Source organism: Tauraco erythrolophus, chromosome 3 (assembly GCF_009769465.1).
Source record: "Tauraco erythrolophus isolate bTauEry1 chromosome 3, bTauEry1.pri, whole genome shotgun sequence".
NCBI classification, from domain to species: domain Eukaryota; kingdom Metazoa; phylum Chordata; class Aves; order Musophagiformes; family Musophagidae; genus Tauraco; species Tauraco erythrolophus.
The window spans coordinates 28,770,774-28,795,301 of record NC_141467.1 but is presented as its reverse complement, the minus strand read 5'-3'; the positions used below and the strand labels follow the sequence as shown (position 1 = coordinate 28,795,301).

The following is a 24,528-nucleotide window of genomic DNA, read 5'->3' as shown; positions in this document are numbered from 1 at the left end:
TTAGAGTACATTGGGTGCAGAGTGGTGGTTGGAGGTTAGGGTCAACTTTGCTGTCCGCTCCGTGGATTTTACAGGCGATTTGCTCTTTGCTTTAAGAAGAGAAAGTGATATTGGAAAAAGTCAGCACTTTTAGATTAAAGCAAAGCACCCTTCACAAAGCCACAAACAAGAAGCAGGACAGAAAGTCCATGGCTTGTAGCTATCCTCGCACCTGCGGAAGAAGTTATAAGATATTCGCTCATCTTGCAGATTTCCAATGCTCCTTATAAGGCTGTTTTAAACACATACATTTATATATTTAATTAGCTCGCCAGGTTGGCTCTGGTGCCCATGAATGTCTTGGCATGCACTGCAAATAACAACACATACAAAGTATTTCAGTCCCAGGGAGGTGTGGTTTTTTTTTTTCTGTTTTGCTTTGCTTTTGTTTCTTTCTGTCTTTTTAAACAACATTATCCAGTAAAACCATATACCAAGAGGAACAAACCCAACCACCTTCCACCTCAGAGTGTTCTTTACAAAATCATTTCCAGCATCACATCATTGACTGCCAACAAAAAAGTCATCTAGTGGCTAAAGAGTGTTTTCTTGTAAAACAGAGGAGATACTGGCGAATGGCTGTGCTATTTACAGGGGGCAAACAGAATGCTAAAAAGATTTGAAGCACTTATTTTTGAGAAACTATATTTTCCCAGATTTTTTTTCTTATTAAAAAGCTATGAAAACAATGGTACATATCATTATTTCTAAAACCGTGACTTTATATTTTAAATACATTATCAGAACAAAAACAATTAGAACTAGACTAATTAAACTGAAACGTTTGCATACCAAGGACACAAGTATTTAGATGTCTCACATACCAAGTCTCAGTGCTTGATAACTCCCTATATCGTAAAGAATTACATTCAATTGAATTACATTCAATATGTTTGAAACATATTACTTGAGATGAAAACTATAAATATAATTAAATTATATTAGAATTATATAGTTCCAATTATAACAGGTTAATGCATGATTAATAGATTTTATAGCTGTGTTGTATACTTGAAAAGGATGAATGTTACTGATGGTTACAGGCATCAATTCTATAACAAAGTAATAATAGTGTTATAAGCAGTTCATTGTAATGCTGGACTTTTACTAACTGGTTATTTAAAAAAATCTATTAACCATGTATGAGCTATTTTTGTGAAGAATTTAATATTAAACTGAATGCTGGATTCCACTGAAGCCTCAAAAAGCCCATTTATCTTCTCATCAAGAATATACACAATGAAAGCAAAAGAACTCAAGGCAAATCCTCATTTTTAAAAGTTTTCAGACATTTATCAGTAGAACATTTATCTGTATCTGCTGTTTATAAATGTAGCGAGAGGTATTTCTATTCCTGTCCTTAGTAAATTTTTCCCCTCAAAACAGGGATTAAACTAAATCCCAGATCTCTGAACACTGCTTCCTTTTGTAAATACATGGTGTAAGACATTGCATACATAGTAGTGGCCATAAAAGACTCTTAGTCCTCTGTCACATACACAAGAGCTTCTAAGTAACAGTGACATTTCAATTATCCATGTGTGAACTGAATTTCTAAATGAATATTAACTTTTAAGTGGAAACATGTCTCAAAGACATTACTAAGATTTTTCAAAGAAATCCAAAGGAACTCTGAGCTTACTTCCTGCTGAACGTAGACAGGAGTGGGAAGCCTACTCTTCTCTTGCCTATCTGGTAATGCTAGCCTACCTGTACTACACTGCAGTAGTTTGCTGGGCTTCTCAAAACACTTGTTCTGTATTAGGAACAAGCAAACATACAAGGAAAGTTGCTGTAACTTCTTCCTGTGGGTTGTTCTTATACAGGCAGTATTTACAAGCTTGCGCCCAAGGGTCACGTTCAAATTCTGGTTTTGATTTTATTGCAGCATGAGTTTGTTTGCTTTTATATAAAGTGTAAAATTTGTCATTTGACAGATTTTATAAAGGCTTTTATTTCCCTAACTAGGTTAGTAGAACTTAGTTGCAACATTTCATGTCGTATTGAATTATTTTCACTCTTTTTATACCATTTAAATATTTTTTGATTGAACTAGAGAAATACATTGCTCAAGAAAATTTAAAAGAGGTCTTTGGAGATACATTTCCTCTGCACAAAATATGTACAATGCAAATAAGGATAAATACTCAGAAGACTCTCATGAATATTTTTTAAAAGAGCTTTTTTAACAATTAATGGCATTATAATTTGAGAATTTGAAAGCTGTAATGTGTGGAAGAGAAACGGTATCATACATAATGTTTGACAAACTATTTCACAGTGGGAAAAGCAGCATCATAATATTTACAGGCAAAGCATTCTTTGATTTTCGTTTTGCTTTTTTTCAGTATGATCTGTAGATCCCCAAATTAGGGGTCATATATTGCATACACATGATAACCTTTTTATTTATGATGTTCAGCCTCTGTATAAATCATGACCTCCCTCCAATTCATATCACATGTTCTACATGCATGTTCTTCTGTAAATTACAAATTTGTTTTTGTTTATCTTGTAAGGGATTTAGGTTAGAGTATATGCAGTAAGTACAAGCTAAAGTAATATTGAATACACAAGAAAAAATTAGGGGAAATACAACTAAAACAATTTCAGCTTCTAGATGAAGAAAGAGGCTGTTCGGATTGTTGGAAATCACTGTCATAAACAGTGTTCTCTGCATGATTTTGGGAACTGATTAATATATCCTAATGTCTTATCAGGTTTGTATTTACTGGCTTAATAATTTCCAAACTGATACATTTTCCGTAATATATCACCCCCAATAAAATTCACTTGAAATATACAGTGACGTATATGACTATTAGGTGCACTTTCATCTTTTCAGTGATTCTTTATGAAATATAATTAAAGTTTAATTCTACATAATTAGAGTTTCTTCTTTTTTTTTTTTTTTTCTGGAGATGTGTAAAAGAACTGTATTTGTTCTCTCATGAGCCCAAGTATTTCTTTAGATTTTGGAAGGGTGAAAGCTGCAAGTGTAGAATAATAACATAGCAAAACCAAAAGCAGCCTTTTTATCTTTTTTCCTTTTTCTATTCTGTCATATTTGCTCATATTCTATTATTTTGGTTTCCATCTTGATAAAGGATAAGTGATCAGAAATACTCAGAAATTTCCATTTTGACTGTGAATCTCAAAGTCATAGGGTGTTTAAATCAGAGATTTAGTTTCACTATTTTTAAGCTTAAGTCAGAGGCAAAGTACAGATCAGAATTCAAATCCAAATGTCTTGAAAACAAGGAGCATCCAATTTCAGAGTTTTCATGCGGATATGTTTGTGGTGTACATTTCTGACCGGCACTTAAATAGTACCATTGGAACTGTGAGAATGGTAATATAAGTAAAAACCTGTCAATCTGGCTGTGGATTTGCTAAAACGATTACTCATTTCCCTGCCATTTCTAACATTTTTTTTTCTAATTAACATAATGAGAGCTAAAAGAAATTTTGTTGCAGGTCAAGAACACTGAGCAAAGCTGGACTACAGTTATATTACCCTCAAAGACAGCAATCTGGAAGAAGAATGATAGTATATAGACATATATTATTTCTACATTCTAAACTCTACTTGATGTGCAGGTCAGGGATTCTCACTTTAGACCTTTCAGCCATTGGGATCCAGTTAAATTCTTCCTGTGAGATGTAAATGCCCATGTATTGTCTTTTGTTTCCTGGCACTAACATATAACCAGAAGAGCAAATGTCCATGAAGTACTTGGCCTTCTCCTGTAAACAAACACTGTATTGCCAAAGGCATGTGATCATGAAATACCTTTCTGCACCACAGCATGAAAGAGTAGTTCATGCCATTAAACTCTTTGAAACTGTGATTTATTCAAATATGTGGTTTACTGAAATGCTAGGAAATCAGAGAAAAAAAAAATAGTGATAAATAATTGTGATCTTAGTGTTTAAAATAATAAAATAATCTCTGTCACAAATGCTGAACCGTATTTCAAGCATCATAGTGTACGAACCAAACAGCTAAAAATCAATTTTGTTCTGTTAATAATTTTAGAGCATTTAAGTATAAAATAAAGCCAGCTTAAGTTTTAAATTGTTAGTAAACCCTAATTGATCAAAAAACTAGTTAGTCATTGCATGTCTGAGTGACTATAATCCCTTGTTTTCACTAAGATATTGATCAGACAAAATTTGTGTAAAAATACTTGGGATTTTGGGATGCAAGCAGAGAAAAGCAAATGCTGGTTTCATAATTTTGCCCATTTGTTTTTCGCAGCTGAACAAATCACTGATTTGTAAACTAAACAGCTGCCTCAGGCCCTACAGTTTTTAGCATCATCTATTTGTAAGAGTGCTGTACCTGGTTAGCCACCTTGAGTCTCAAGTTTGAATCTGTGAGAGTTGAAGTTTAGGAAGTTTGGGATTCCTTTTGCTTGCTAAGGTTTGGGAGGTCTCAGGGATGTAACAGTCTCCTGTACTCTGAGCCTCAATATCCATCAGAGCCTCTGAAAACTGTATTTTTACAGTTATGTTTACAATGAGTAATGTATCTTCATATAAATAGCAGAATGAATCTTTGAATTCAACAGAAATGTTTTAATATTTTACTAAATATGTAAGATTAGTGAGGGTATCCTTGAGTTTTCTTTAATTAGTAAGCCACTGATCACAAAGGAAGACTATGCCTGAGTAGCGTCCTGGTTCTGTGCTGACCAGTACTGAAGAAATACAACCAGTCACACAAAAGTCCATCCTAGATTCTTTGCATTACATGATGCCAAACTATCTCTGCATATATATGGGGGCTATATATTCAGCTTGTGCTGAACTGTACGAGTTTTTATTATACTACTGGTTTCTGAAATCACAGAGGTGTTTAAACCTTGGAAGTCTCATTTTTCAGGAATTTGTGCTGATATTTTCCATCTGTAAGTGCCTGATTGGCTGCTTTGCAACACTCTGCTTTGCTTCGTAGTATTAGACTTGAAATAGCCTTCTCGTCAGCCCCAGCTGAAATCACATGAAATCATATTTTTGCATTATTTCCGTGTAAAGTAAGTAAAAGTTCATTAAAACCTGCCTTAATTTTACTGGGGATATTAATGAACCATAAGATTTATTGGAAGACATTTGCAGTTTTACATCCATAAAGATGGGTGAAACCAGGTATGGTTGATTTTATTTGAAGTTTTATTTGAATATGCCTCACACAAGTTTTAGATAAATAGATTATTCCTCTCTGGCCTACCAAGTGCTATCATTTTTATTCCTCCAAACTGCAGAAATCACAGTTACCTATAGCTCTCCTATGCTGCTGGAATATATATCCACACTCAGGAAGAAAATTTCCCTTCCACAAAGATAATGTCCATCTTTCCCTTCTCAGGGGAATTATTTCTCATATGTATTTTAAAATTCAATCACCTGTGTTTGGTTTTGGAGAACAGAATGACAAAAGACACGCAGTAAGTATCATACTCAAGCCTACTAATGTAGATACTTTTGCTTAGGCTTCCAGTCCTTCTCCATTGGCTGTACAGCGGTCAGCCTAAATTAGTGTGAATTGCTCACCACTGTCCTGGGCAAATAGACCACACAGGGCAAATGAATTCATCTTATATGCCAGAAGAAAACTTCTGAATTTCTGGTTTGTTTTTTTTTGCATTTTAGAAGAAAACTACTGCTTCCAAAAGGATGGAAATTTAGAATAGGCTATGTATTTAATTTCCATAAAGTCTACTTAGACTTTGCATCCAGCGTGCAGCTCTGTTCATCTGCTGTGTGTTCCTTTTCTGTCAGTGATGCCCAGAAGAGCACATGAGGAAGAGGGATGGGATCTTAGATGGATGTTACTCCCTCGCTTTCACTAGGTAAGGTGCCCTGGTAAACCAAGGTATTCAGTCCTGTTATGAAGGAAAAGAAAGCGACAGCTTTCCAACGCTGAGTAAGCGAGAGAATCCTGCCAGAGGTCTGAGCCGTAATAACTCCTGGAGCTCTTTCTGGACTAAGGCAAGTCACAGCCTTTAACTCACTGCCAGCTACGCCTAAAGCCACGTTCTAAAGCAAGCTTGAGCTGGAAATACTTGGGAGAGGAAAAACCTGAGGAGACTTCAAATATAGGTAGCACGTAGTAAAATGATACTTGGCTGCAGGCAGTGGTCCAGACCAAGCCATAGTGAATCTATAAAAGGAGAATAGATAGCAGTATGAAGGGAGAAAGCAAGAAGAGTGGGACTTTCAATGAGTTTTCCGATTTCACAATGCCAAAATGGACAGAAGTAGAATTACGAGTACACTGGTGTGAACAAACATGGGATTTTACATTCAGGTCAATTTCTGCATCATCCTTTACACCAGTCCATACCAGGGACGTCCTTAAATTTTGTTCTTCCTCTGCAGCATATCCCAGAGTCATGGTTTTCTTTTTAGTTCTTCAAACTGCTCTTGTTCATCCCTCATTCTTTAACCCCTTCACTAGAACCAGGTTTCCTAACTGGGCCACCATGCACTATGAAGAAGCCAATATGATCTCTAATGTCGTTCTCAAAGATGAAAATGATATCATGAAAATGATCTGACTCTGTCATCCTTTTACCTTGAACATGCAGGAGGGAGGAGTGGATCCCTGAACATATAACTGAAATGTGAAGTGCATCAACATTTATAGATTTTCATACTGTTCTGATGAAAATAGATTGATTGACTGTTGATTTTGAATACAGTTTTCAAGGAAGATGAACTGGATAGTGTAGTTGACAGTCCACCTCCAGTGTAATTTTTGCTTTCTCCTATGTCCTTTATATCATTATTCACAACCTCCATTCTCATCAGTGCATTTCCATCTGTTTTAATATGTAGCTTTGTTTAAATCCTGTTAATAAGTAGTTCAGGATTAAATAACATTCTGCATACTACCATGATTAGGAAATCCTGATACAGTTTTGCATTGGTTTCATGAGTTTCATTCATTTCTGTAGCAGTGATCCTAAGTTTTGTTCAAATGCTTATGCTTCTTGGAAACTTATTTAGGCTGTTTTGGTCTGAAAGTGAGTCTGGCTATCCAGAAAGACTATTCCATCAAAAATTCAGCTTCTGAAATTTTCGTTTCCCAAGCATTTTCATGTGATACTTTCATAAACAAATTTAGAGTAGTAAAGTAGCAGTAAGTGAGATACCCATTTGGCTAAATGTAGATGAATTGTCTCTGCAAGTGATGTGTGGGGTATAGCATGTCAGAGTCAAAATGACATGGTTTTCAAACCTAAGGCACACAGCTTTCAGCTTTAGATATATCCAGAAGCATACTCCTCCTTCTAGCAGCTTGAAACTCTTTTAGTGTTCAGCTACCTCAAATTTCATGTGTTCAGCCAAGGATATAGTGAGTTCTTGATGTCTCTGAATTGTTTAGTGGATGTACATCTATGACTACTTCAATCACTATATATTTACCATATCATGGAAGCTTTTTTGTCTTGAGACTCAAACTTCCCTGACTGATTTTCTTTTCTCAGGAGAATGCATTCTGCCCACCTGGGGCTCTCAGTCACATGTTCAGGCATTGGCCATTTGTAGCTGACATCCTAATTTTCTTCCTCCCTTTAGTAGGTGTTTGAGCCTACAAAGTTTAAAGTGTTTTTGTTTGTGGGTTTGGATTTTTTTCTTTACATTGAATATCTCTTCACATGTATAAATAATGCATTGACTTCAGCTGTTTCTATTTCACTGAGAGAGCACTTTTTGGGAAAAGGGTTACTAAAAGAAGTGTTTCCAAATAGTCTGTGAAACACCAATGTTAGCTATTTAAATAAAACTAGTGTGAGAAGCAGTCCAATAGCCAGTGCCCATTGCAACAGCTAAAAAACTGAGGGGGAGAGGGGCAAGCTCAAGCAAATGCAGGACCTAAATTGGTTAATTGATATTGTTTGAGAACACTGGCAGCATGCTTTATGTCTGTTCTTATCAGCACTGGGCAGCTTTCTCTCTCATCCTATCCCTGAAAACCATGGATATAAAATATCCTGGGCTTTTTTTAATGTGTGACAGAAAAATATATAAACCAGTGCATTTCCATTTATCTGTAGGAAATGGCTAATTCCAAAGCAAATTTATTTTTTCGTGACTGTCCTATGGTAACCCACCCTCACTCCTTTACTTGCATATAGTTATGCCGCATCCTGAATGTAGGTGGAAACATAGGCTATTAACAAAAATTCTTCTTGAATTGACTCTTTTGTTAGTAACTGGCTTCTGCTGTTGTAACGAAACATGGCTCCAGCACAAATAGCTCAGCGTTTTTTAATATATATAAAGGTGTGTATATTTAATATATACAACATTGTAATTAAACTGTTAACAGAGCCATTTCTGAAAGATACCATAAAGTTGCAACAAGAGTTTTATTTGAAGAAAAATAGAATCGAACTTGGTTTTTTCTTCTTGTGCTTTTTGCATTCTATTCATCCTTTCATCTAGCAGAAAAAAAATCTTAAGTGGGATGATACTTAATATTACTCTATCATCTTCAACAGCACTGTCATATCAAGAAAAACATATACAAAGAGTGTTATTATAACATAGACAGAAGGAAAATTATCATTCTTTGTAAATATTTCAGCATGAGATAGTCAATCTCTTTGCTCGCTTTTCACACCTGACACTGCTTAGGCTTATGTTTGACATACAGTCAACCTGATCTCCATCTATTTATATCATTTATATAAGAGCTATTTTCACGGAACTCAGCTAAGCTCCCATTTATCTGTACCCATCCAACTGGAAGACTCTGTTTTCTTCTGTCTGATTCCTAGATGGTAAGTGTTTTGAGGCAGGGACCATTCTTCGGATCCTTTGTTTGCCTGGTGGATAATGCACTTGTTATAGAGATTAGAACAATGCTTCTGACTAACAGAGCATACCTCTGTCTAAGGTCTATGACTCATGAGTTCTTAATGGTTTTAGCTGGAGTAGTTTAAGATGACAGTGCCTTCATCTCTCTACCTCCCACTCTAATGGAAATTAACCCCCCAATAGTAGGAGTGACACAAGCAAACCCCATGCCATCTCTCAATTTAACAATTCGATGTTTTAGTTCATCAGCTGTCATAGAGGCTTAATTTAATGCTCAGTGCTGTGAACTGGAAGAGCTGAGGAGCAGGAACCTATTTCCTTCTGCTGTCCAGGTTTGGGGCAATAACTTCTGACTGGGGCAAGACAGAGACTTTGGGTAGCAACATTTTGAACTGTAAGAGCTAAATTGGAGTCCACAAGTCAAACCCTTCACCTTTGCTATTACTGTGATACAAAATAAAAAATATAACGTTATCACCTCTACAACCACAGTGCACTAGTTCGAAAAGAGTGGATAGTGAGAATGAAGCTTGAAGTATTGTTGCTGAATCTTGTATTAATTCTATCTCCTTCACATTCTATATTGTTGAATTTTTCTACTTTTATTTCAGATGTTTTTTCCCTTTCTCTATAATTCTGAGATGTGGGATCAGTCATGATCATGAAATATCATTCATCGTTAATCAAAGGCTCTTCAGGCATAAGATGGTCACTGATCAATACATATTGTATGCATGTGAATAATTCAACAGAATACAAAATAGGTATTTGACCTGTTATGTTGGCAGAGTTTCAGACTGGCAAAATGCTATGTAGCTATATTATTCTACTAAAGGGCTTTGCACCATCTGAATGACCAGCTCTCTGTGAGAACTACTGCTAGTTCTTGGTTTCATAAGTGATTGATTATTGCTCCATAACAAAACATCTTGCTCTTTTTACTCTTTTTTCAGTTGCACAGAATGAAGTGGAGTTGGACGCGCCATCTTCTATAGTCATGTAGAAGTCAGTTCTATAATCACTATAGCCCTATGGTTGTGATTTGGTTGCAGAAGCCTCCGTCAGTGTCACAGACAACAGTAGCAGCTGAGGGAATACAGCAGTAGAAACGGGACTGCCAGCAGTAGTAGCATCCAGATTTGCTATCTGCATTTTTGTTGCTGTTGATGAACACACAGATTGTATGTATGAAGCACTGGGAATGCTGGCTGCAACAGTTAGCTTTCACGTTTTTATCCTTCTCAGCACATCAGGTAGTTTTGTTCCCAGACAGTAGCGTTTGTCAGTAGGTGGGGGAACAAACTTCAGTGAGGTGGATCAGACTGGAACACCCACACACAGATAGGACAACACATTGCATTGCCAAGAAGTATGACGGCAACTTCCTTACAATAAGGTAAAACGAAGGGTTTGGGATGGAGTCTTCTCTTCACAAGGCCAGCAGAAAGACCATCAGCTGCTCTTCGAATGACATCCAGCTTTATCATCAGTAAAGCAGGATTAATTGATTATGACTGTAGCTGCAAAGAAGGTTATGTGTCTGGTATATCTTTGAAGCTCACGAATTATTTAATCAAATGGAAAATCCCTGTCCAGAGAATAAGAAAATACTAGGAGTGTTGAGCTTTGTAGCTAGTCCAGCCTAAGGTTTCAAAGATAAACACTAGAAAAAAAGTTGATCAAAGTTACAGAAAAGACATACAAAAAACCTGAAGCAATAAACCCCACCAACAAGAATGCCTCTTGCCCCTGCATCTGAATGAGCTGAAAATAGCAATTTTCAGGTATTCTCCTTCCCTTCATTCTGCTCCCGGACAGCTTCACTGTCCTAAACCTCTTTAGGTGGTACAAGCTGGGTAAAGCTTAGATTCCTCTTATAATTCACTCTCACTTTATGAATAGAAGAGAATTAATCTTCATCTTCATGCTTGAGCCAAATTTTTTGCTATTGTAAATGAACAGCATTATTTTGGCTTCAGCAGAGTTGCATCCATTCCAACCAGTAGATAATTCTACCCATTCTTTTTGATTTTAAGAGAGGCAAAGGATTTTCGTAATGAAGTAGGGCACCATAGACAGGAAACTTCCTGTTTCTCATCTGAAATGAGCAAAAATGTCCTCTGCTTTTCTGTGTATGTGTCAAGTAACTAATGGGTTGTGTTCTGAAGCAAGGAAATCCCATCAGTTGTTTCAAGAACAGGCCCTGTCACATATGCTGAAGTCTCTGATGACCCAGTGCAAGCTGTCTGATTGTGTAGCAATGAAAAGCAATTTGAGTGAGCTGACAAACAACTCATAAACAGCTTTTTTTTCCCCCATTTTTCTTTTCTTCCTTTATTTTGTTGTCTTTCTTTACTAACTGTGTGGTCTCTCTGTAATCTTTCCAGTGGTTAATTACCAAAGTAAGTTGTATCAGTCATGTAGAAAAGAATGACTGCTACTCGGGGAACTCCTGGGGAGTCCTCTGCCAGATCTTTATATATCAGCTTTGTTCTAAGGGTGAGATGACTCAAAGGTTCACTTTTAAACAGCTAAAAGAAAGGAAGAGATGTGATTAAGTGCATAAGTAGCAATGTCAGATGGACAGTGAAACATACTGGTAAGGTTACTAATAGAACAGGAAAGACTTCAGTGTGTGTAGATAAACAACAGGGATGGAGAAAGGGCAAAATTAGTTTCTCAAACTTTGTACATTTAGTTCCTGCTGTGTCTGTCCTCACTGTTTCTGGATTGGCTTCATAGGAGGCAAATATGCAGTGCAGCATCCAAAGAGAGTTTTCCATGTTTTCATGCATATAACCTGTACCGTATCTGAAAAAGCAACTGCTCAAGAGTAGATCAGGCTGTATTTGAATAATAAAAATTGAAATCTGCCATGGAGTCCTCTTTGCTGTAGTAGGCTGTTTCTAATCTGCCATTACCTGCTTTCTCAAATTCCCTCTTACCCCTGCTTGTGATTAGAAAAGGTTATTTAACGTTTCTTTCTAAGCACCATCACTTTTACAGGAATATGAGTTACAGTGGAAATACCGTATGTTTAAGGGCAGAATCCATTATTATCTCAACAAATCTGAGAAGATCATTATTCTCTTCTATGATTCAGTATTAGTGCTTAACCATGGGCATAACTAAGGATGAAAATAATATCTCTTATTTCAGAGAGGATATGTTTGAAACTAAGTATACCCAGTACTCAGTCTGGCATAGGCATGCGGGATTGAGCAATTGCTGAAATTTGTAGAACAACAAAAAAAACCCACATACCGTTTGGCATGTGCTTTCTCTTCTTAGTTTCTGAACCTGTGTTTTTGTAAGAACAATAGAAATTAATAGAAGGTGACAGCGGAGTGGTATCAATGACTGGCAAGGGCAGTGAGGGATGGTTACAGCAAATCCACCAAAACCAGTTTCGTTTTTTACTGGGTTCAGTTGGACTAAGCACTAGCAACAGGAGTTTAAATACTTGTATGCATTTGGTTCTATTAGTAAGTATACACATATAAGAAATGAAGATGTAGGTTTTTTTGAAAGAAACATAAAGCAGTAGTGAGTTCATTCTACATTGGAAATCCTGACCTAAAAACAAGGGGTTTAGCTTAACAGACCTTGCTTTGTCAATGAAGTTATCTGGAGCAGGTTAGTACTTCTCAGAAGATGCTTACAGTCTCAAGGTCAACAATTAACTGGCTAATATGGCTACATCAATTAACACAGCTAGAATTTATTCCATTGTTTCAGAGAAGCTAAAAAACTGGAGCAGCTTCGTTTCAGGAAAAGGGAACCAAAGTGTAAGCTTCAAGTAAAAACAGAGATTGTAGTGTATACAGGTGGAAAACAGGACAGTCCTTGCATCGTCTTTTTGCAAGAATTTCTGAGAACAGCTGAATAAGGTTCAGAATAAGAAGAACAAAACTCCCGTTTGGCTTTTGCTTTAATGTAGTCCCACGGAAGCAGAGACTTGACTTTTTGCTGTGCAATAATCACAGTAACAGTTGGTGTCTCCAAGCCCTACAGTACTCACAGTTTCTGAAACTGCAGCCTCAAGAGCCAAAGTCTTTCTCTTCATGAAGAAAGCAGTAATACTGGCTGTTGCCTTGGTGGACGCTAGAGCAGACTTTTTTGTCCCTTTACTTTATGAGGAGATGTAACATAAAAGAAAAAAAAATTCAACACAGAAGTTGCTTTCTATCCCAGAAGATTCCAAAATCGGACATAAAATTTGTGCTTACAATAGGTTGAAAATAAAGGATTCCTGGATTCTATAGATAAAAATGGAGGCTGGAAGGAATGTCATCAGTTTGCCAGTATCAACAGACAGAAGAAATATGTTTTCATCCTCTTCTTTTGCATTCACGCCTGATGATCAGCTTCTCAGTGTGATCTATGATGGCAAGAATCCAGGTCATATTGTCTTAGGTAAGGACCGCCTTCTCCTTTGAGTTCCTTTTCAAGTCACTCACTGTAACTTTGCCGTCATCGCAATTTTGGCATGTAGTTAGGTCAATAGTTGAATTTGTTACTTCAGGGAACAACAAAAAGTTGCTAGAAATGTACAGAGTCTGTATGTAAGCAGTCAGACAACGGACTTAACGTCATTTCTTCATTTGTAGCTGTTCCCTCTGGAGTTCTCGGAGCCTGACCTTTGTAAGTCTGAAAAGCAACTAATGGCTTTGAGTGCTTTAACAGAGCATCGCCGGAACAGGAAGAGTTTGGTGGATGTACACATTCTCAGCACACCAAATTCTGCAGCCTTTTGTGTTGCCGTAAATGTTGAGTGACTTTAATGCAGGTAGCAGAGTTTGTCTAGATTTATATCCATGAAACAGTGAGATTTGGTGCAGGCTGTAGATTATTTATCTTCTTTTTCCTTGAAATCATTGCAGCTCTTGGACCTCAGTTAATTGCAGTATTGCTTAGAGTTACAAGGCTCTGTAATAACTCTGTGCTTTGGACTAAGATACATTGTCATGAATTATGCAGAAAAAAATGTCTGTCACTCCACCTACATAGGACATTTTCTGGATATATGCAGATTAGCCTGTCAAATTACTCAGATTCCTGTTAAGCTGTGATGGCTTACTTCATTTGCTGCAGCTATGAATATGAATATGAAATGAAAGGGTCAAGCTGTGTTAGCTTTGACTTTTGCTTTCTTGACTTTTTTAAAGACTTTGAGGTGGATGTTTAGTGCTTCCCAGTATGTCTGTCTCTAGGAGATGTTCTCTTTAGCTCTTTTTTCCTGTATTGAATCTCCATTACGCTAAAATTAACAAATATCTTCTTCACACTTACATAGCATTTTTCAGAGCAGGGCAAAACACTGAATGGACCTCATATCACATTAATTTGTCAGCCCTGGCTATATAGTCCCCTCATAGTTATCACAGATATTATTGCTTTTGAGTAAAAGAGGAGAATTGCTGAGATACCTGTTCCACTGGGAAATGCTGATATTTTAAAATGGCAGTGACTGTAAACTGCTTTTCTAGAGCTACTTATCAAATATCTATTGTTAAGGAATAAACGGAATTCTGCAGTATACTTCAGGATAGAAGGAGTTAAGTAGAGTGCTATCTAACTTTCAAAAAATCAATTTTAGGGACAAAATATTTACATAATCAGAGTCCATCTTTATTATATTAGGAGTCGAGTTCTTCAGAAATAGCTGAATACAGATTTCCCAATAATTTTGCAGTGTCATGTTTTCCTCTGCTGTAAATGTATTCTTGCAATAGTCTGTGAGCATGGCAGTAAAACCTTTTGCTTCCCAATAACTATATGCCAGCTCTCTAATATTGGAGAGTATTTGATACAACTACCTATGGTTAATAGCATTTCTCTCTTCGAACAGTATTGCTGAAGTCAATGTATTACTCAACATGAAGAAACACATCACAATTGTCCACTACGTCTTTCAAATACAAATGTGGTTAATAATGATATGTTTGAACTCAGCCATGTTTCTGTGTTTTAGGCTGGATGGATACATTGTTTACATGTAATGCAATCACACAGCAGTCTTGTGCATGCATATACAGTTAGCGTGATGTTGAAGAAGAATTTATTGTTTGACAGTATAAGGAGATCGTCTTGACTCGATATCATGAAAAGACAGTTACTACCTATGACACCTCCTTTCTGCTTTTCCGAGGTCTCACAACTGATGTGTCTCCTTCCTTAGCTGAAGTTGCTCTTCAAAGTTGCATAGAGCTAAAAATCCCCACTGCCTTGTGCTCCTGTGGGTATCTCTATCAGTGTAGGGTGAGTGTAAAATGGAGTGCAATCCCAAATCACACCATAGCTGGAAAATTAGGACCAGATTTTCTCAAGAAAAGGAAAGTAAATCCTGGTTCTCAAGAGTTAAACTGACGTTAATCAAAAATATCAACAGTAATTACTGTGTAGCAAGTGACCCTGAAATTGAAATTAAGTCTGATTCAGATTCCTGGAACACTCTTTGCTTCTTCAGTAGATGAGTCTCACCTCTGATGAATACAGCATTAATCTGTGATCCATCATAAAACAAATTAATTAATGAACTAAATTATATTTTAATTTTTTAATTTTTAAATTATTTATGATTGGGATTGTCTGCACTTGATTTGCAGTAATCCTTGCTCAAGGAAAAAAATAAGAGATGAAGCTTTGCTATGTTGTGTTTGTTTTTTTTTTTTATGGGGACCTTTACATGTAATAACCTACCAGCTCTCAAATAATAAATGCCCAGTAATCAGGCAAGATATTAACAACATTAACAACATTATAAATTCAATTGTATATCCAAAGTGATTTAGTGGATTAGCTGTTATATGCACACTTTGGCCCCAGTGCAGTGTAGTCTGTAGCTATACACTTCACAAACATGTGGCTATTTTAATTAATTTCACATAGAACTGAACAGAAACCATAGTTTTCATTTTATGGACAAGTCTGCTACTTTGAAATGTATGAGTCCGATGGAAAATAAGTGGTATATACATTTCTCTGAAAGGAAAGCCATGGTAGAATGATGATTTTAAACCAATTGAAATAGTTGTTTTCCTCTAACAGCTCAAACATTTTTTGGAAGAGCTGAAAATTGAATGTGGCTCCATTTCAGGAAAAAAGAATTGAATGTAATTTTTAAATAAATTTTAAGAAAATGTATACAGAGGTAAAATGGTGCTAGTATGTACATCATTTTTTCTAATAGCAATAATAATTTTCATACAAATAATAATATTGCTCCAATCTGTCAATGAAATGTATTTTCCTTATCAAAATGCTTTTCTAATAGTATGCTTGTAAGATGAAAGTGCTTTCACAATAGTTCTGCTATGAAATTTGTTGCATTCTCATTTTTAGTTTTGTTTACATGGCATTTGCTAGCAGAAAACTGATGCATCAGACCAAACTAGGTTAGCTTCCATTACGTATTTTAAGCTAGGCTGTGATCTCCTGCCTTACGTTGGGCCCTCAGGGTAAACAGAAGTAACCCACAAACCTTTGAATTTGCACAGTTTGTTTTTCAGAGGATTTTTGATCATTGACAACGTCTCTATTTTTTATCCTGTCCATCTCCCTGTTGCCATCACACAATGGTCAACAGTTGCACCTCCTGTGTATTCACGTACCTTTGCGTAACTGTGAAAGAGCAGAGTTAACGCTGCTCATAGGTTATTTATACAGCGCTGTACAAAATCTCCCAAACAAAAATGTGCAGTATGTTAATTTCTACTTGACAGAAAATTGAGGCATTGCTATTTTAATTCTTGCTTCAAAGCCAATGGTCAAGCTGCTGAAGATGACAGACCTACATACTGTGAAAAACCCGCAGCCTATCTAAAGCCTACACAATTGAAAAACAATCTCGTGTATCTAAGGTCCTCTTGGATTTACAAGCCTAGTTCCTTATGAAAACAGGGTTCATACTAAAAATAGATTAATTTCACCACGTTAGAGAGATAAAAGTTAGGTGACTAATAGAACTTAACTCAGGAAGAAACAATTCCAGAGGGGTGTTTTATTTAATTTATCATGCACAGCCATCTTAAAATGAGATGAGTCATTCACTGACATGCCCCTCTCTCTCTCTCCTCACTACAGGGAAAGCTAAGCTTTGATTAGAGAGCTAACCTTAGGTGGATAAAACCAGTAGAGATAAAATCCACATATAGGAATATACATCTTTTTGTTTCTTCCGCCCAGAAACTTATTCTTCAGCTTTGAGGAAGTGAGCAGATAGCAGGAGTAAAAGAGCCAGAAAGAAGGAAGAATAAATGAGCACAACACTCTTGCTAGTCACAATTCCTGGTTACCTTGTTGAGTTAGCCTCCTTTTACATGCTGGTAAGCAATCAAATGAAAGCTCAAAATGCTTTGCCATACCTGATTGTGGACTTTGTTTGGGGATTTTGGCTGCTGCTTCAGGGCTGGAGGTGGCACGCACGCGCTGATTGGCAGAGTTATGGATGCTACTTGGAACAGCTGCTGAGATGTTTTTGCGAGGTTTCATGTCTTGCAACCACATTGGAGATGCCTCAAAGGCTTGCATTCGCCGAGAGTGGCTGTTAGCATTGACTTTGAGAAATGCCTGGGCCTTGTATTCCTGAAGGTCTCCATAGTTGGCATCGGTCACCCTGCACTCATACAAGCCTTCATCCTTTTTCCTCACTTTTGAAATCTGCAGCTTGTGGGAGATGTCATTCCCTTGTACTTTCACTGTCTGTAAATTCGGCAGGAAAACAAACAAACAAACAAACAAACATGTTGTCAGATATTACACTTTCTCTGGGAAGACTCTACCCATGTAGAGCCTGTCCAGAGAAGATCAAATTAATCAGTGGTGTGATTGTGCTTACTTCAGGGAAGTTGCATCAAGCATGAGTATGATTACTTGTATCTACGAGGATGTCTGATATCTTCTTTCCAGAACTGTTTAGATGGTTTGCTCTGAAGTGCTAATTGGCCTCATTCCAATTAATTGCTTAAGACCATGAACATTCTTAATGAGCTTTCTTACATAAACTTAATATCTGTGCACTTCATTGGTTAAACCTTTCCAGTTAGTTGGCTTTATTGAATAAGTCAGTTCTTGAAATAGTGCATTAATAATTTTGTTGGAAATGTTTGCCAATATTTAAACTTCTTTAATAACAATTTGTTAGATTAGCCTGTAGTCTTCACTACATTTTAACTGCATATTTGACATTCAATTTATCTCCTTCAGGTGCTTCCAAACCTTTAGTATTTTTTGTTGATTAACCATAACAAGACATCTTGTGTCAGGTAGATCCTTTTGTCTCATTTATAGAGGTGTGTACTTATTAGAAGTCATATATCATTTCTGCAGCACATATTAAAGATCGTTTTAAAAGTTGTCAGCTAAAATAAGACTCTTGATTTATTTTTAATTGCTTTTAATATCTGAGGGTAACATAACATATTTTTTCCTCACATAATTAAAACACACATGAGTAAATTATGCATCCAGAAACCTATGTTATAGGTATTAAGATGCATTAGGAAAGGTAACACAGATTCTTTTCTGTATGTTCATCACTTTAGAGAATTTATATTTAATTAACTGGCTATTACTCTCTATCTGGATTAATATCTGTTGCCCCACAGGAAGTCAGTTAAACGAGATTCAGTGGGACAGAAAACTTCAGCTTTGAAGAACTCCTGAGCCTGGTTTACTTTCACCATTACATGAACATGGATGCAAATGTTGCTTTGTGTCTTATCAATGACAGACAGTGAGGAAACATCAGGGTAATGAATACACGATCACAAAAATAGAGAGCTGTTAGACTGAAACTAGGCATGTGTTATTGGTGATTATGCAACACATTGCTTCTGATAGCTTGGCATACTGTAGTCACCAATGTTGGCAAAGCACCTATTCTGCCTGCTTGATAAATTGAAGAGCAATACTTTTGAATACATTATTTCTTTAAGGTATTGGATGGACTTTACAGCCTGTTGCATTGTATCCAGCTTTGAATTTATACTCGGCAGATTGAGTTGAAAGTATGGATTGCATACTTCCAGTCATAATATATGCAATATTAATTATACAGAAAGTGCTGGATAGTTATTTAAACCATATTCAATAATAATATATCTCTGCTGAAGATCCGGCAAAAGGATTAAAGACGTTTCATATGTCACATATGAATGGAAAGAGGATCTGTAGGTCGTATTCTGCCTTTATTTGCCCCCATGAAATATCTCAAAAGTTAACAGCGTTGCATAGCACTAATGGAAAACAGAATTTTTGTCAGGTTTTGCATTTGAAATTTAGAAAGGATTACAGTCAGCATGTATGAATGTTTTCAATTCATGCCTGATTATAATTTAAACCCAATAGAAGTGGTGTATTTCAGCATAGTTTAAAACCAGTATATTTTACTGTTTCTTTAAATAATTTACTAAATGCATTTAAAAGTTTGCTCTCCTCTTCATGGAGATACTTTCTAGTAATATTAATGGCGACTGTGTGCGTCTTCAAGAAAGAAAAAAAAGAATGCTATGTTTGTAACAAGTATGTTTAGACTGTCAACATAAAGTTGACTTTTTTTTAATTGCAAATATAAAATGTTTTACGCAAGCTTATAAAAACATTCTATAAATACCCCATTGTGAATTATTATCACACATAATGGGAGAAAGAGATTTTTAACTTGAAAGATGGGATAAGCTTTACAGCCTATATTGTTTCACAGATTTTATGGCTTATTATGGGCCAGTATTGATAAGGAATAAATTGGCTGCTAGCACTATGTCTAGTGGAATAGTATCCAAAGACCACATGTGGGTCTCATTTGTAAGATAGTCTAGAAATGTAACTGAAGATGATAGGGTCCATGACACAAGTGGTTTGTCGTATATGGCAAGAAGTTTCGTAGGACATGTTAAGTATGGCTAGAATATGTGTGGGTTTGCATATAACGTATCTGATTTCTAATTTATAAATGCCCTTCAGCTATACCTAACTGCACGTAGACCTACTGTAATTACTTGGTTTGTTATTTGTAGGCATCAAAAAGCAGCAGAGTAAAGGGTTTAACAGAAATGATTCGCCTCTATCTGTTGCTGGTTTAAGCTTTGCTGGTAGTTAAAGCCTTGTCTTCAGCTAAAAGGCCTTTCCGAGGGGATTGCGTCTGAGAAAGGCAAAACTCCTTTTGGCTCATAAGAAATACTCGTGCAGCAGTATCTCCTAAGTATCTGTGCCTTTCCACTGCAGTGAGCACCACACCATGATCCCACCACCGAACATTTCTTGGGAAGCTGAGGGAGGAGCGTCTGAACTCTTCCGAAGTCAGAGGCTGTATCTGTGCCTGACACAGGATATGGGTCAGCTGAGAAAGGCATCCTTTCCCTGGACAAGGGCTGGCTGGGGTGATGTTGCTCATAATTTTGTTAAGACGACATTCTAGTTTAAGCTCCAAACGGCAAGTCGGTAATTCTGGTGTGAGAACCTCCACTTTCCTCAGAAAGAGTGTCAGTCACCAAGAGCGGAAATTACTCCCAACAGGGAGGTCTTGTCCAAAGACTCTATGAGCTTTTTCCTCTGCCAGCAGATATGAACCTGGGAAAGCACCCATTTAAATAGCTGCACACTCCGCTGAAGGAAAGTGCAGCTTCACACCCAAATTTCAGCCTCAAAACCAGCTTTGGAGCGCTAAGGCAGACTCAGCAGTTGCCCACGGTAAACGAAGACAATAGGTACAAGAATGGGTGCAGGCTGCTTGCTTCACGGGGTAGGAAACAGTCTGCCATAGGTCTGCTGCCTGGGCCTCGCTTGCTGATGCCTTCATGCCCCGGGGTCCCCAGGGGCGTAGGCTGCGTGGGGCAGCGGGCTGCCGGCGCGGAAGGGGCTGCAGGCTGCCGGCCGCCTGCCCGCTCCAGTTTGCGGTGCGGATGTGGGAGGGATGGAGGTGGGAAGGGGGAGAACCGCCCCGCCGCACCCCTGCGTGCCGGCTGCCAGGCAGGGCCCAGGCTGGGCTCCGGCTCCGGAGGGACCCGCCGGGCCGGCGGGAGCTGCCCGCGCCGCGCGGCGCCACTTACGCTGATCTTCGTGCCGTCGTTGTCCAGGTCCCGCTCGGGCAGGAGCTCCACCTGCAGGGAAAGGAGCGCCGCCGTGGGTCGCCGGCCCCCGCCCCGCCGCCGCGGGCGCCCCGCTCCGCGCAGCCCCGCTCCCCGCCGCGGAGCCGCCGCGGAGGCCGCGGAGCGGCGCGCCGCGTGTGCCACCTGCGGGCCGCGCCGGGCACAGCCGGCACGGGCCGCCGGGCATCCCCCGAGCGCGGCAGAGGGGCATTGCCCCACCGGCCCGCCGCCCGCGAGTCTCCTCGGGGCGTCCGCACGCCGAGACCGGTGAGAAGGTGGCAGCGGAGGAGGGTCCCTGGGTGGCGACGTAAGTGGACGTGCCCCCCTTCTGTCAGCTCAGAAGGTAGTTGGTTTGGGTGGATTTTTTTTGCGGTTTTTGGGGCATTGTTTTCCCCTGCTCCCCCCGCCCCCCCCGCCCGCCCTCTTCCCCCCAGTGTGTGCCCTCTTGTGGCAGCCGCACGCAGAGTTTAAGGTTGCCAACTCGACTGCACCGGCTGTAAATTGGAGGGCACGCATAAGATCTTGCCATTTTGGGTATAAAAAATTCCTGCAAAGAGCGGTCTCTGAACAGCTACTTTCCAAAGGGAAAATGGGAGTGAGGAAAAAAAAAAAAAAGAAGAAGAAAAAAAACTAATTTGGAAATCCATGTGGTTTTGTGAACGTCTCCTAGCTGCGTCCTGAGAGACAGGCACCATCCCTTGAGGTGGGCATTTTTATCTGCAGGTTCCTGAGCTGCTATTTCATGGTCAAAATTAAGTCCTTGGGGAGATTCAGAACCTCTCTCTGCTCTCCTGCTCCCTCTCTCCCACCCCCTCTTCTCTCCTTCCCTTCCTTCGTCTCTACTCCTTCTCCTATGCCATTCCCAGGTTGTTTGGGGATCCCATGGCAGAGGATCAGTACCTGAGTGCCCGTCACCTCAGCTGCAGCCTCTTGGTCCTCAGCCGCCCGCAGAAACCACCACTGAATTTCGAGGTACACCGAAGTGGAGCCACTTTGGAAAGCACAAGACATCTCCACATTCTGCCCTTCAGTGGCCGTGACATTTCGGGGAAACTCAGTGAATTTTGCTGCAAAACAAATGCATAACATGTTGGGATCTCCTGTTACCTACTCATTGTTATTCCCTGTTTTTTTTGTGTTGCCTTTTTCTTGTGTCTCTCTCTTTTTTCCTTTTTTAATGAATTTATCTGTTTTCTTTTCTCATCCCCCCTCTTTCCCACTTTTCCAGTTTCCCCACACGTTACATCCCCCAGATTCTCTCACACCCAGACGTGCCTTTTCTCCCTTCTGCACAAATCCACCTTCTTTACACTCTAAGCTCTGCTCACGGGAAATGCCATAGATCCCCCTGCTTGCTCCCATGGGCTAGTAAAGTTTTAGGTAATTAGGTCCAAATACCCTTGGGCAGAAAGCAATATTTCACCAGACTCACTGAGGGATTTTGTGCAAGACCAGTTTGGAAGAGGAAAAAAAAATCAGACTGATTTATTGTATTTTGTAGGGCTGAGCTAGAGACGTGTAAATTGTTAAACCTTCCACAGCCGGCTGGAGCGGCTGTTGGAGCAGGCGCTCTTCTTAGGTGAGGGTTATGACCACTCGTCAAAATGCCCATTTCAAAGCCTTTACCTGAGTTAGTTACTCCTTCTGAGACCCTCTGCTTGCCTCATCAGACCAAGAAGCAATACATCTTCTGTTTCTCAGTCCTGGCAGACACTTCTCTAGAACTAACCTTCACCTTTGTGTCCCAGTCCTTTAACAAACAGGATGTGCCCATTTCAATGTACTGCTGCTAGGTTTGAAAACTAATCCTGATGGACATGGTCCAGGGCACCGGCGTTGCTTGAAGTCTCAGTCTTGACTTCCTTTTCATCCTTTCCTATAACTCACTTTGAAATTGTGCAACGTGATGAAATATGATAGTCAAGTGAGGGAGACTACAGGCAAACAATGTAATAAATAAAATCTGTGTTTCAAGAACAGGAAAATTTGCAAAGACCCTGCAATGTTGTTTGCTGTTACACATTGTTACAGACTGACTAGAGCATATTATGATGCGAAGGAAATATTGCTCGTTGTCTCCTCCCCTCTTTCTCTCTCTTTATCCAGGCTTCCTAGCTAACCTGGAATTGGTGGGATAATTTGGCAATACGCTCAACCAGCATTACTTCTTTTCTGCCTTACGTGTGTGCTTGGCAACAGATACTTAGCAAAGCTACTAGCTTTATCTTTCACGGTGTCCCTTTATGTCCCCTCGCCCCCACCAGTCAGCGATTGCTAGTCACCGAGTTCAACTGACAAAAGGACTGTGCGTTTTGTGCGTTCGGGGCTCGTAAGTTTCTTTTGTTTGGATTTTTTTTTTTTTTTTTCCGTTCGTTTCCTCATTCCCTCCCTTCCTGGTCAGTGCGTGCGAGCGGTGCGGGGACGCGGAGGGGAACCCAGCCAGCAGCCGCCGGCATCGCACCGCCAAGCGTAGCCCGGCACAGGCTCGCAAAGCCGGCGGGGAGCTGCCGGCAGGGAACGGCGGGCAGGGAGCAGGGGGCGGCGGGCGGGGGGCAGGGGGGCGAATTGCGGGGGGTGGCGGGCAGGGAGACGGGGGCGGCGGGCGGGGGCGGGAGCCGCGGGAGCAGGGGGAGCAGCGGGAGCCGCGGGAGCCGCGGGAGCAGCGGGCGCGGGGGGCGGCCCCGCGCGATCTGTCCATGGTGCTGACAGCGTCGCCGCAGCCTCGAGGTCCCAAACAACCGGTTCCTGCAGCGCCGGGGCTGCTTGAAATGCAAGGCGCGCCTTTCGGCGGGGAGGGAGCAAGGAGACGCGGGTGGGGAGGGAGGTCTTCAAAGAAGTCGGTTCTATCTTTTTCTCCCTTTTTTTCTGTTTGTTTCTCTTTCTTTTTTTTTTTTTTGGGGGGGGGACGACGACGCAGAAATACACATAGTCACAGAATCGAGATGAGGGTCTGACTCTGATGATTGCAGGATCGTAGGAGAGGAAAAGGGATGCAGCATGAAATATTGCAGGACGAGACTGCAATATGTTAAGGGAGGCAGTAGATTTAGCCATCCCGTGCTTGGTCTGGATGCAATAATTAGGCATGCATGGGAAGGTGTTTATTGTACTCATACATGCGTATATACAAACATACACAACCCAAACACATGTATGTCCATTCACCAATTCCCCTTTACTCTTCTGCAAGGTGCCTGTTATTTCCTTTTTTGCAATAAAGTAAAGGAAGCTTGTTTTATTCTCACTTTGGAGAAACTTCTCACTTCTGTTCCTATTTACAGACAATTTTTAAGCTAAATTTAAACCTGATGCTTGGTATCCTCATCTCCTACACATTATAGTTGTTTTCCTTCTTTTTATCCTTCTCTTCCTCGTTGTCGTGTGTCCGTTCCTGTCCCCCCCCCACCCCGTCCCCCCCCCCTCGTCCTGTTCTGAGTCTGTTTTAGCATAGAAAAACACAAACACGTATTTGACAATAAGTGATCTTACCTTGGGTAGAAAGTCCTTGCTGAATATACATAACTGAAAAGAAAATGAATCCAACATAAGCTAGAAAGATCCCCATCAT

The 24,528-nt window shown here is 39.5% G+C and overlaps 1 protein-coding gene across 2 annotated transcripts; it reads right to left on the bottom strand.

Moving 5' to 3' along the window:
- Positions 1 to 24,528, bottom strand: VSTM2A (V-set and transmembrane domain containing 2A). 2 transcript variants are annotated; one of them, XM_086609094.1, is made up of 5 exons: positions 24,450 to 24,528; positions 21,861 to 22,027; positions 20,922 to 20,972; positions 17,238 to 17,574; positions 1 to 89 (listed from the first exon to the last, which is right to left on the bottom strand). In XM_086609094.1, exons 1-5 carry the CDS (start codon positions 24,526 to 24,528, stop codon positions 1 to 3), a joined length of 723 nt encoding a protein of 240 aa, XP_086465220.1. The 2 variants fall into 2 exon arrangements, with proteins under 2 accessions (XP_086465220.1, XP_086465221.1); XM_086609095.1 differs by lacking the exon at positions 1 to 89 and adding an exon at positions 135 to 211.

Excerpts from the sequence above, each read along its gene's own strand:
- VSTM2A (XM_086609094.1), bottom strand. The coding sequence starts at position 24,528 with ATGATGGGGATCTTTCTAGCTTATGTTGGATTCATTTTCTTTTCAGTT. Across the intron at positions 22,028-24,449 it reads GCAAGGACTTTCTACCCAAG|CAAAATTCACTGAGTTTCCC; the intron begins GTAAGATCACTT and ends TTTGTTTTGCAG. Across the intron at positions 20,973-21,860 it reads CTGAGGTGACGGGCACTCAG|GTGGAGCTCCTGCCCGAGCG; the intron begins GTACTGATCCTC and ends CTTTCCCTGCAG.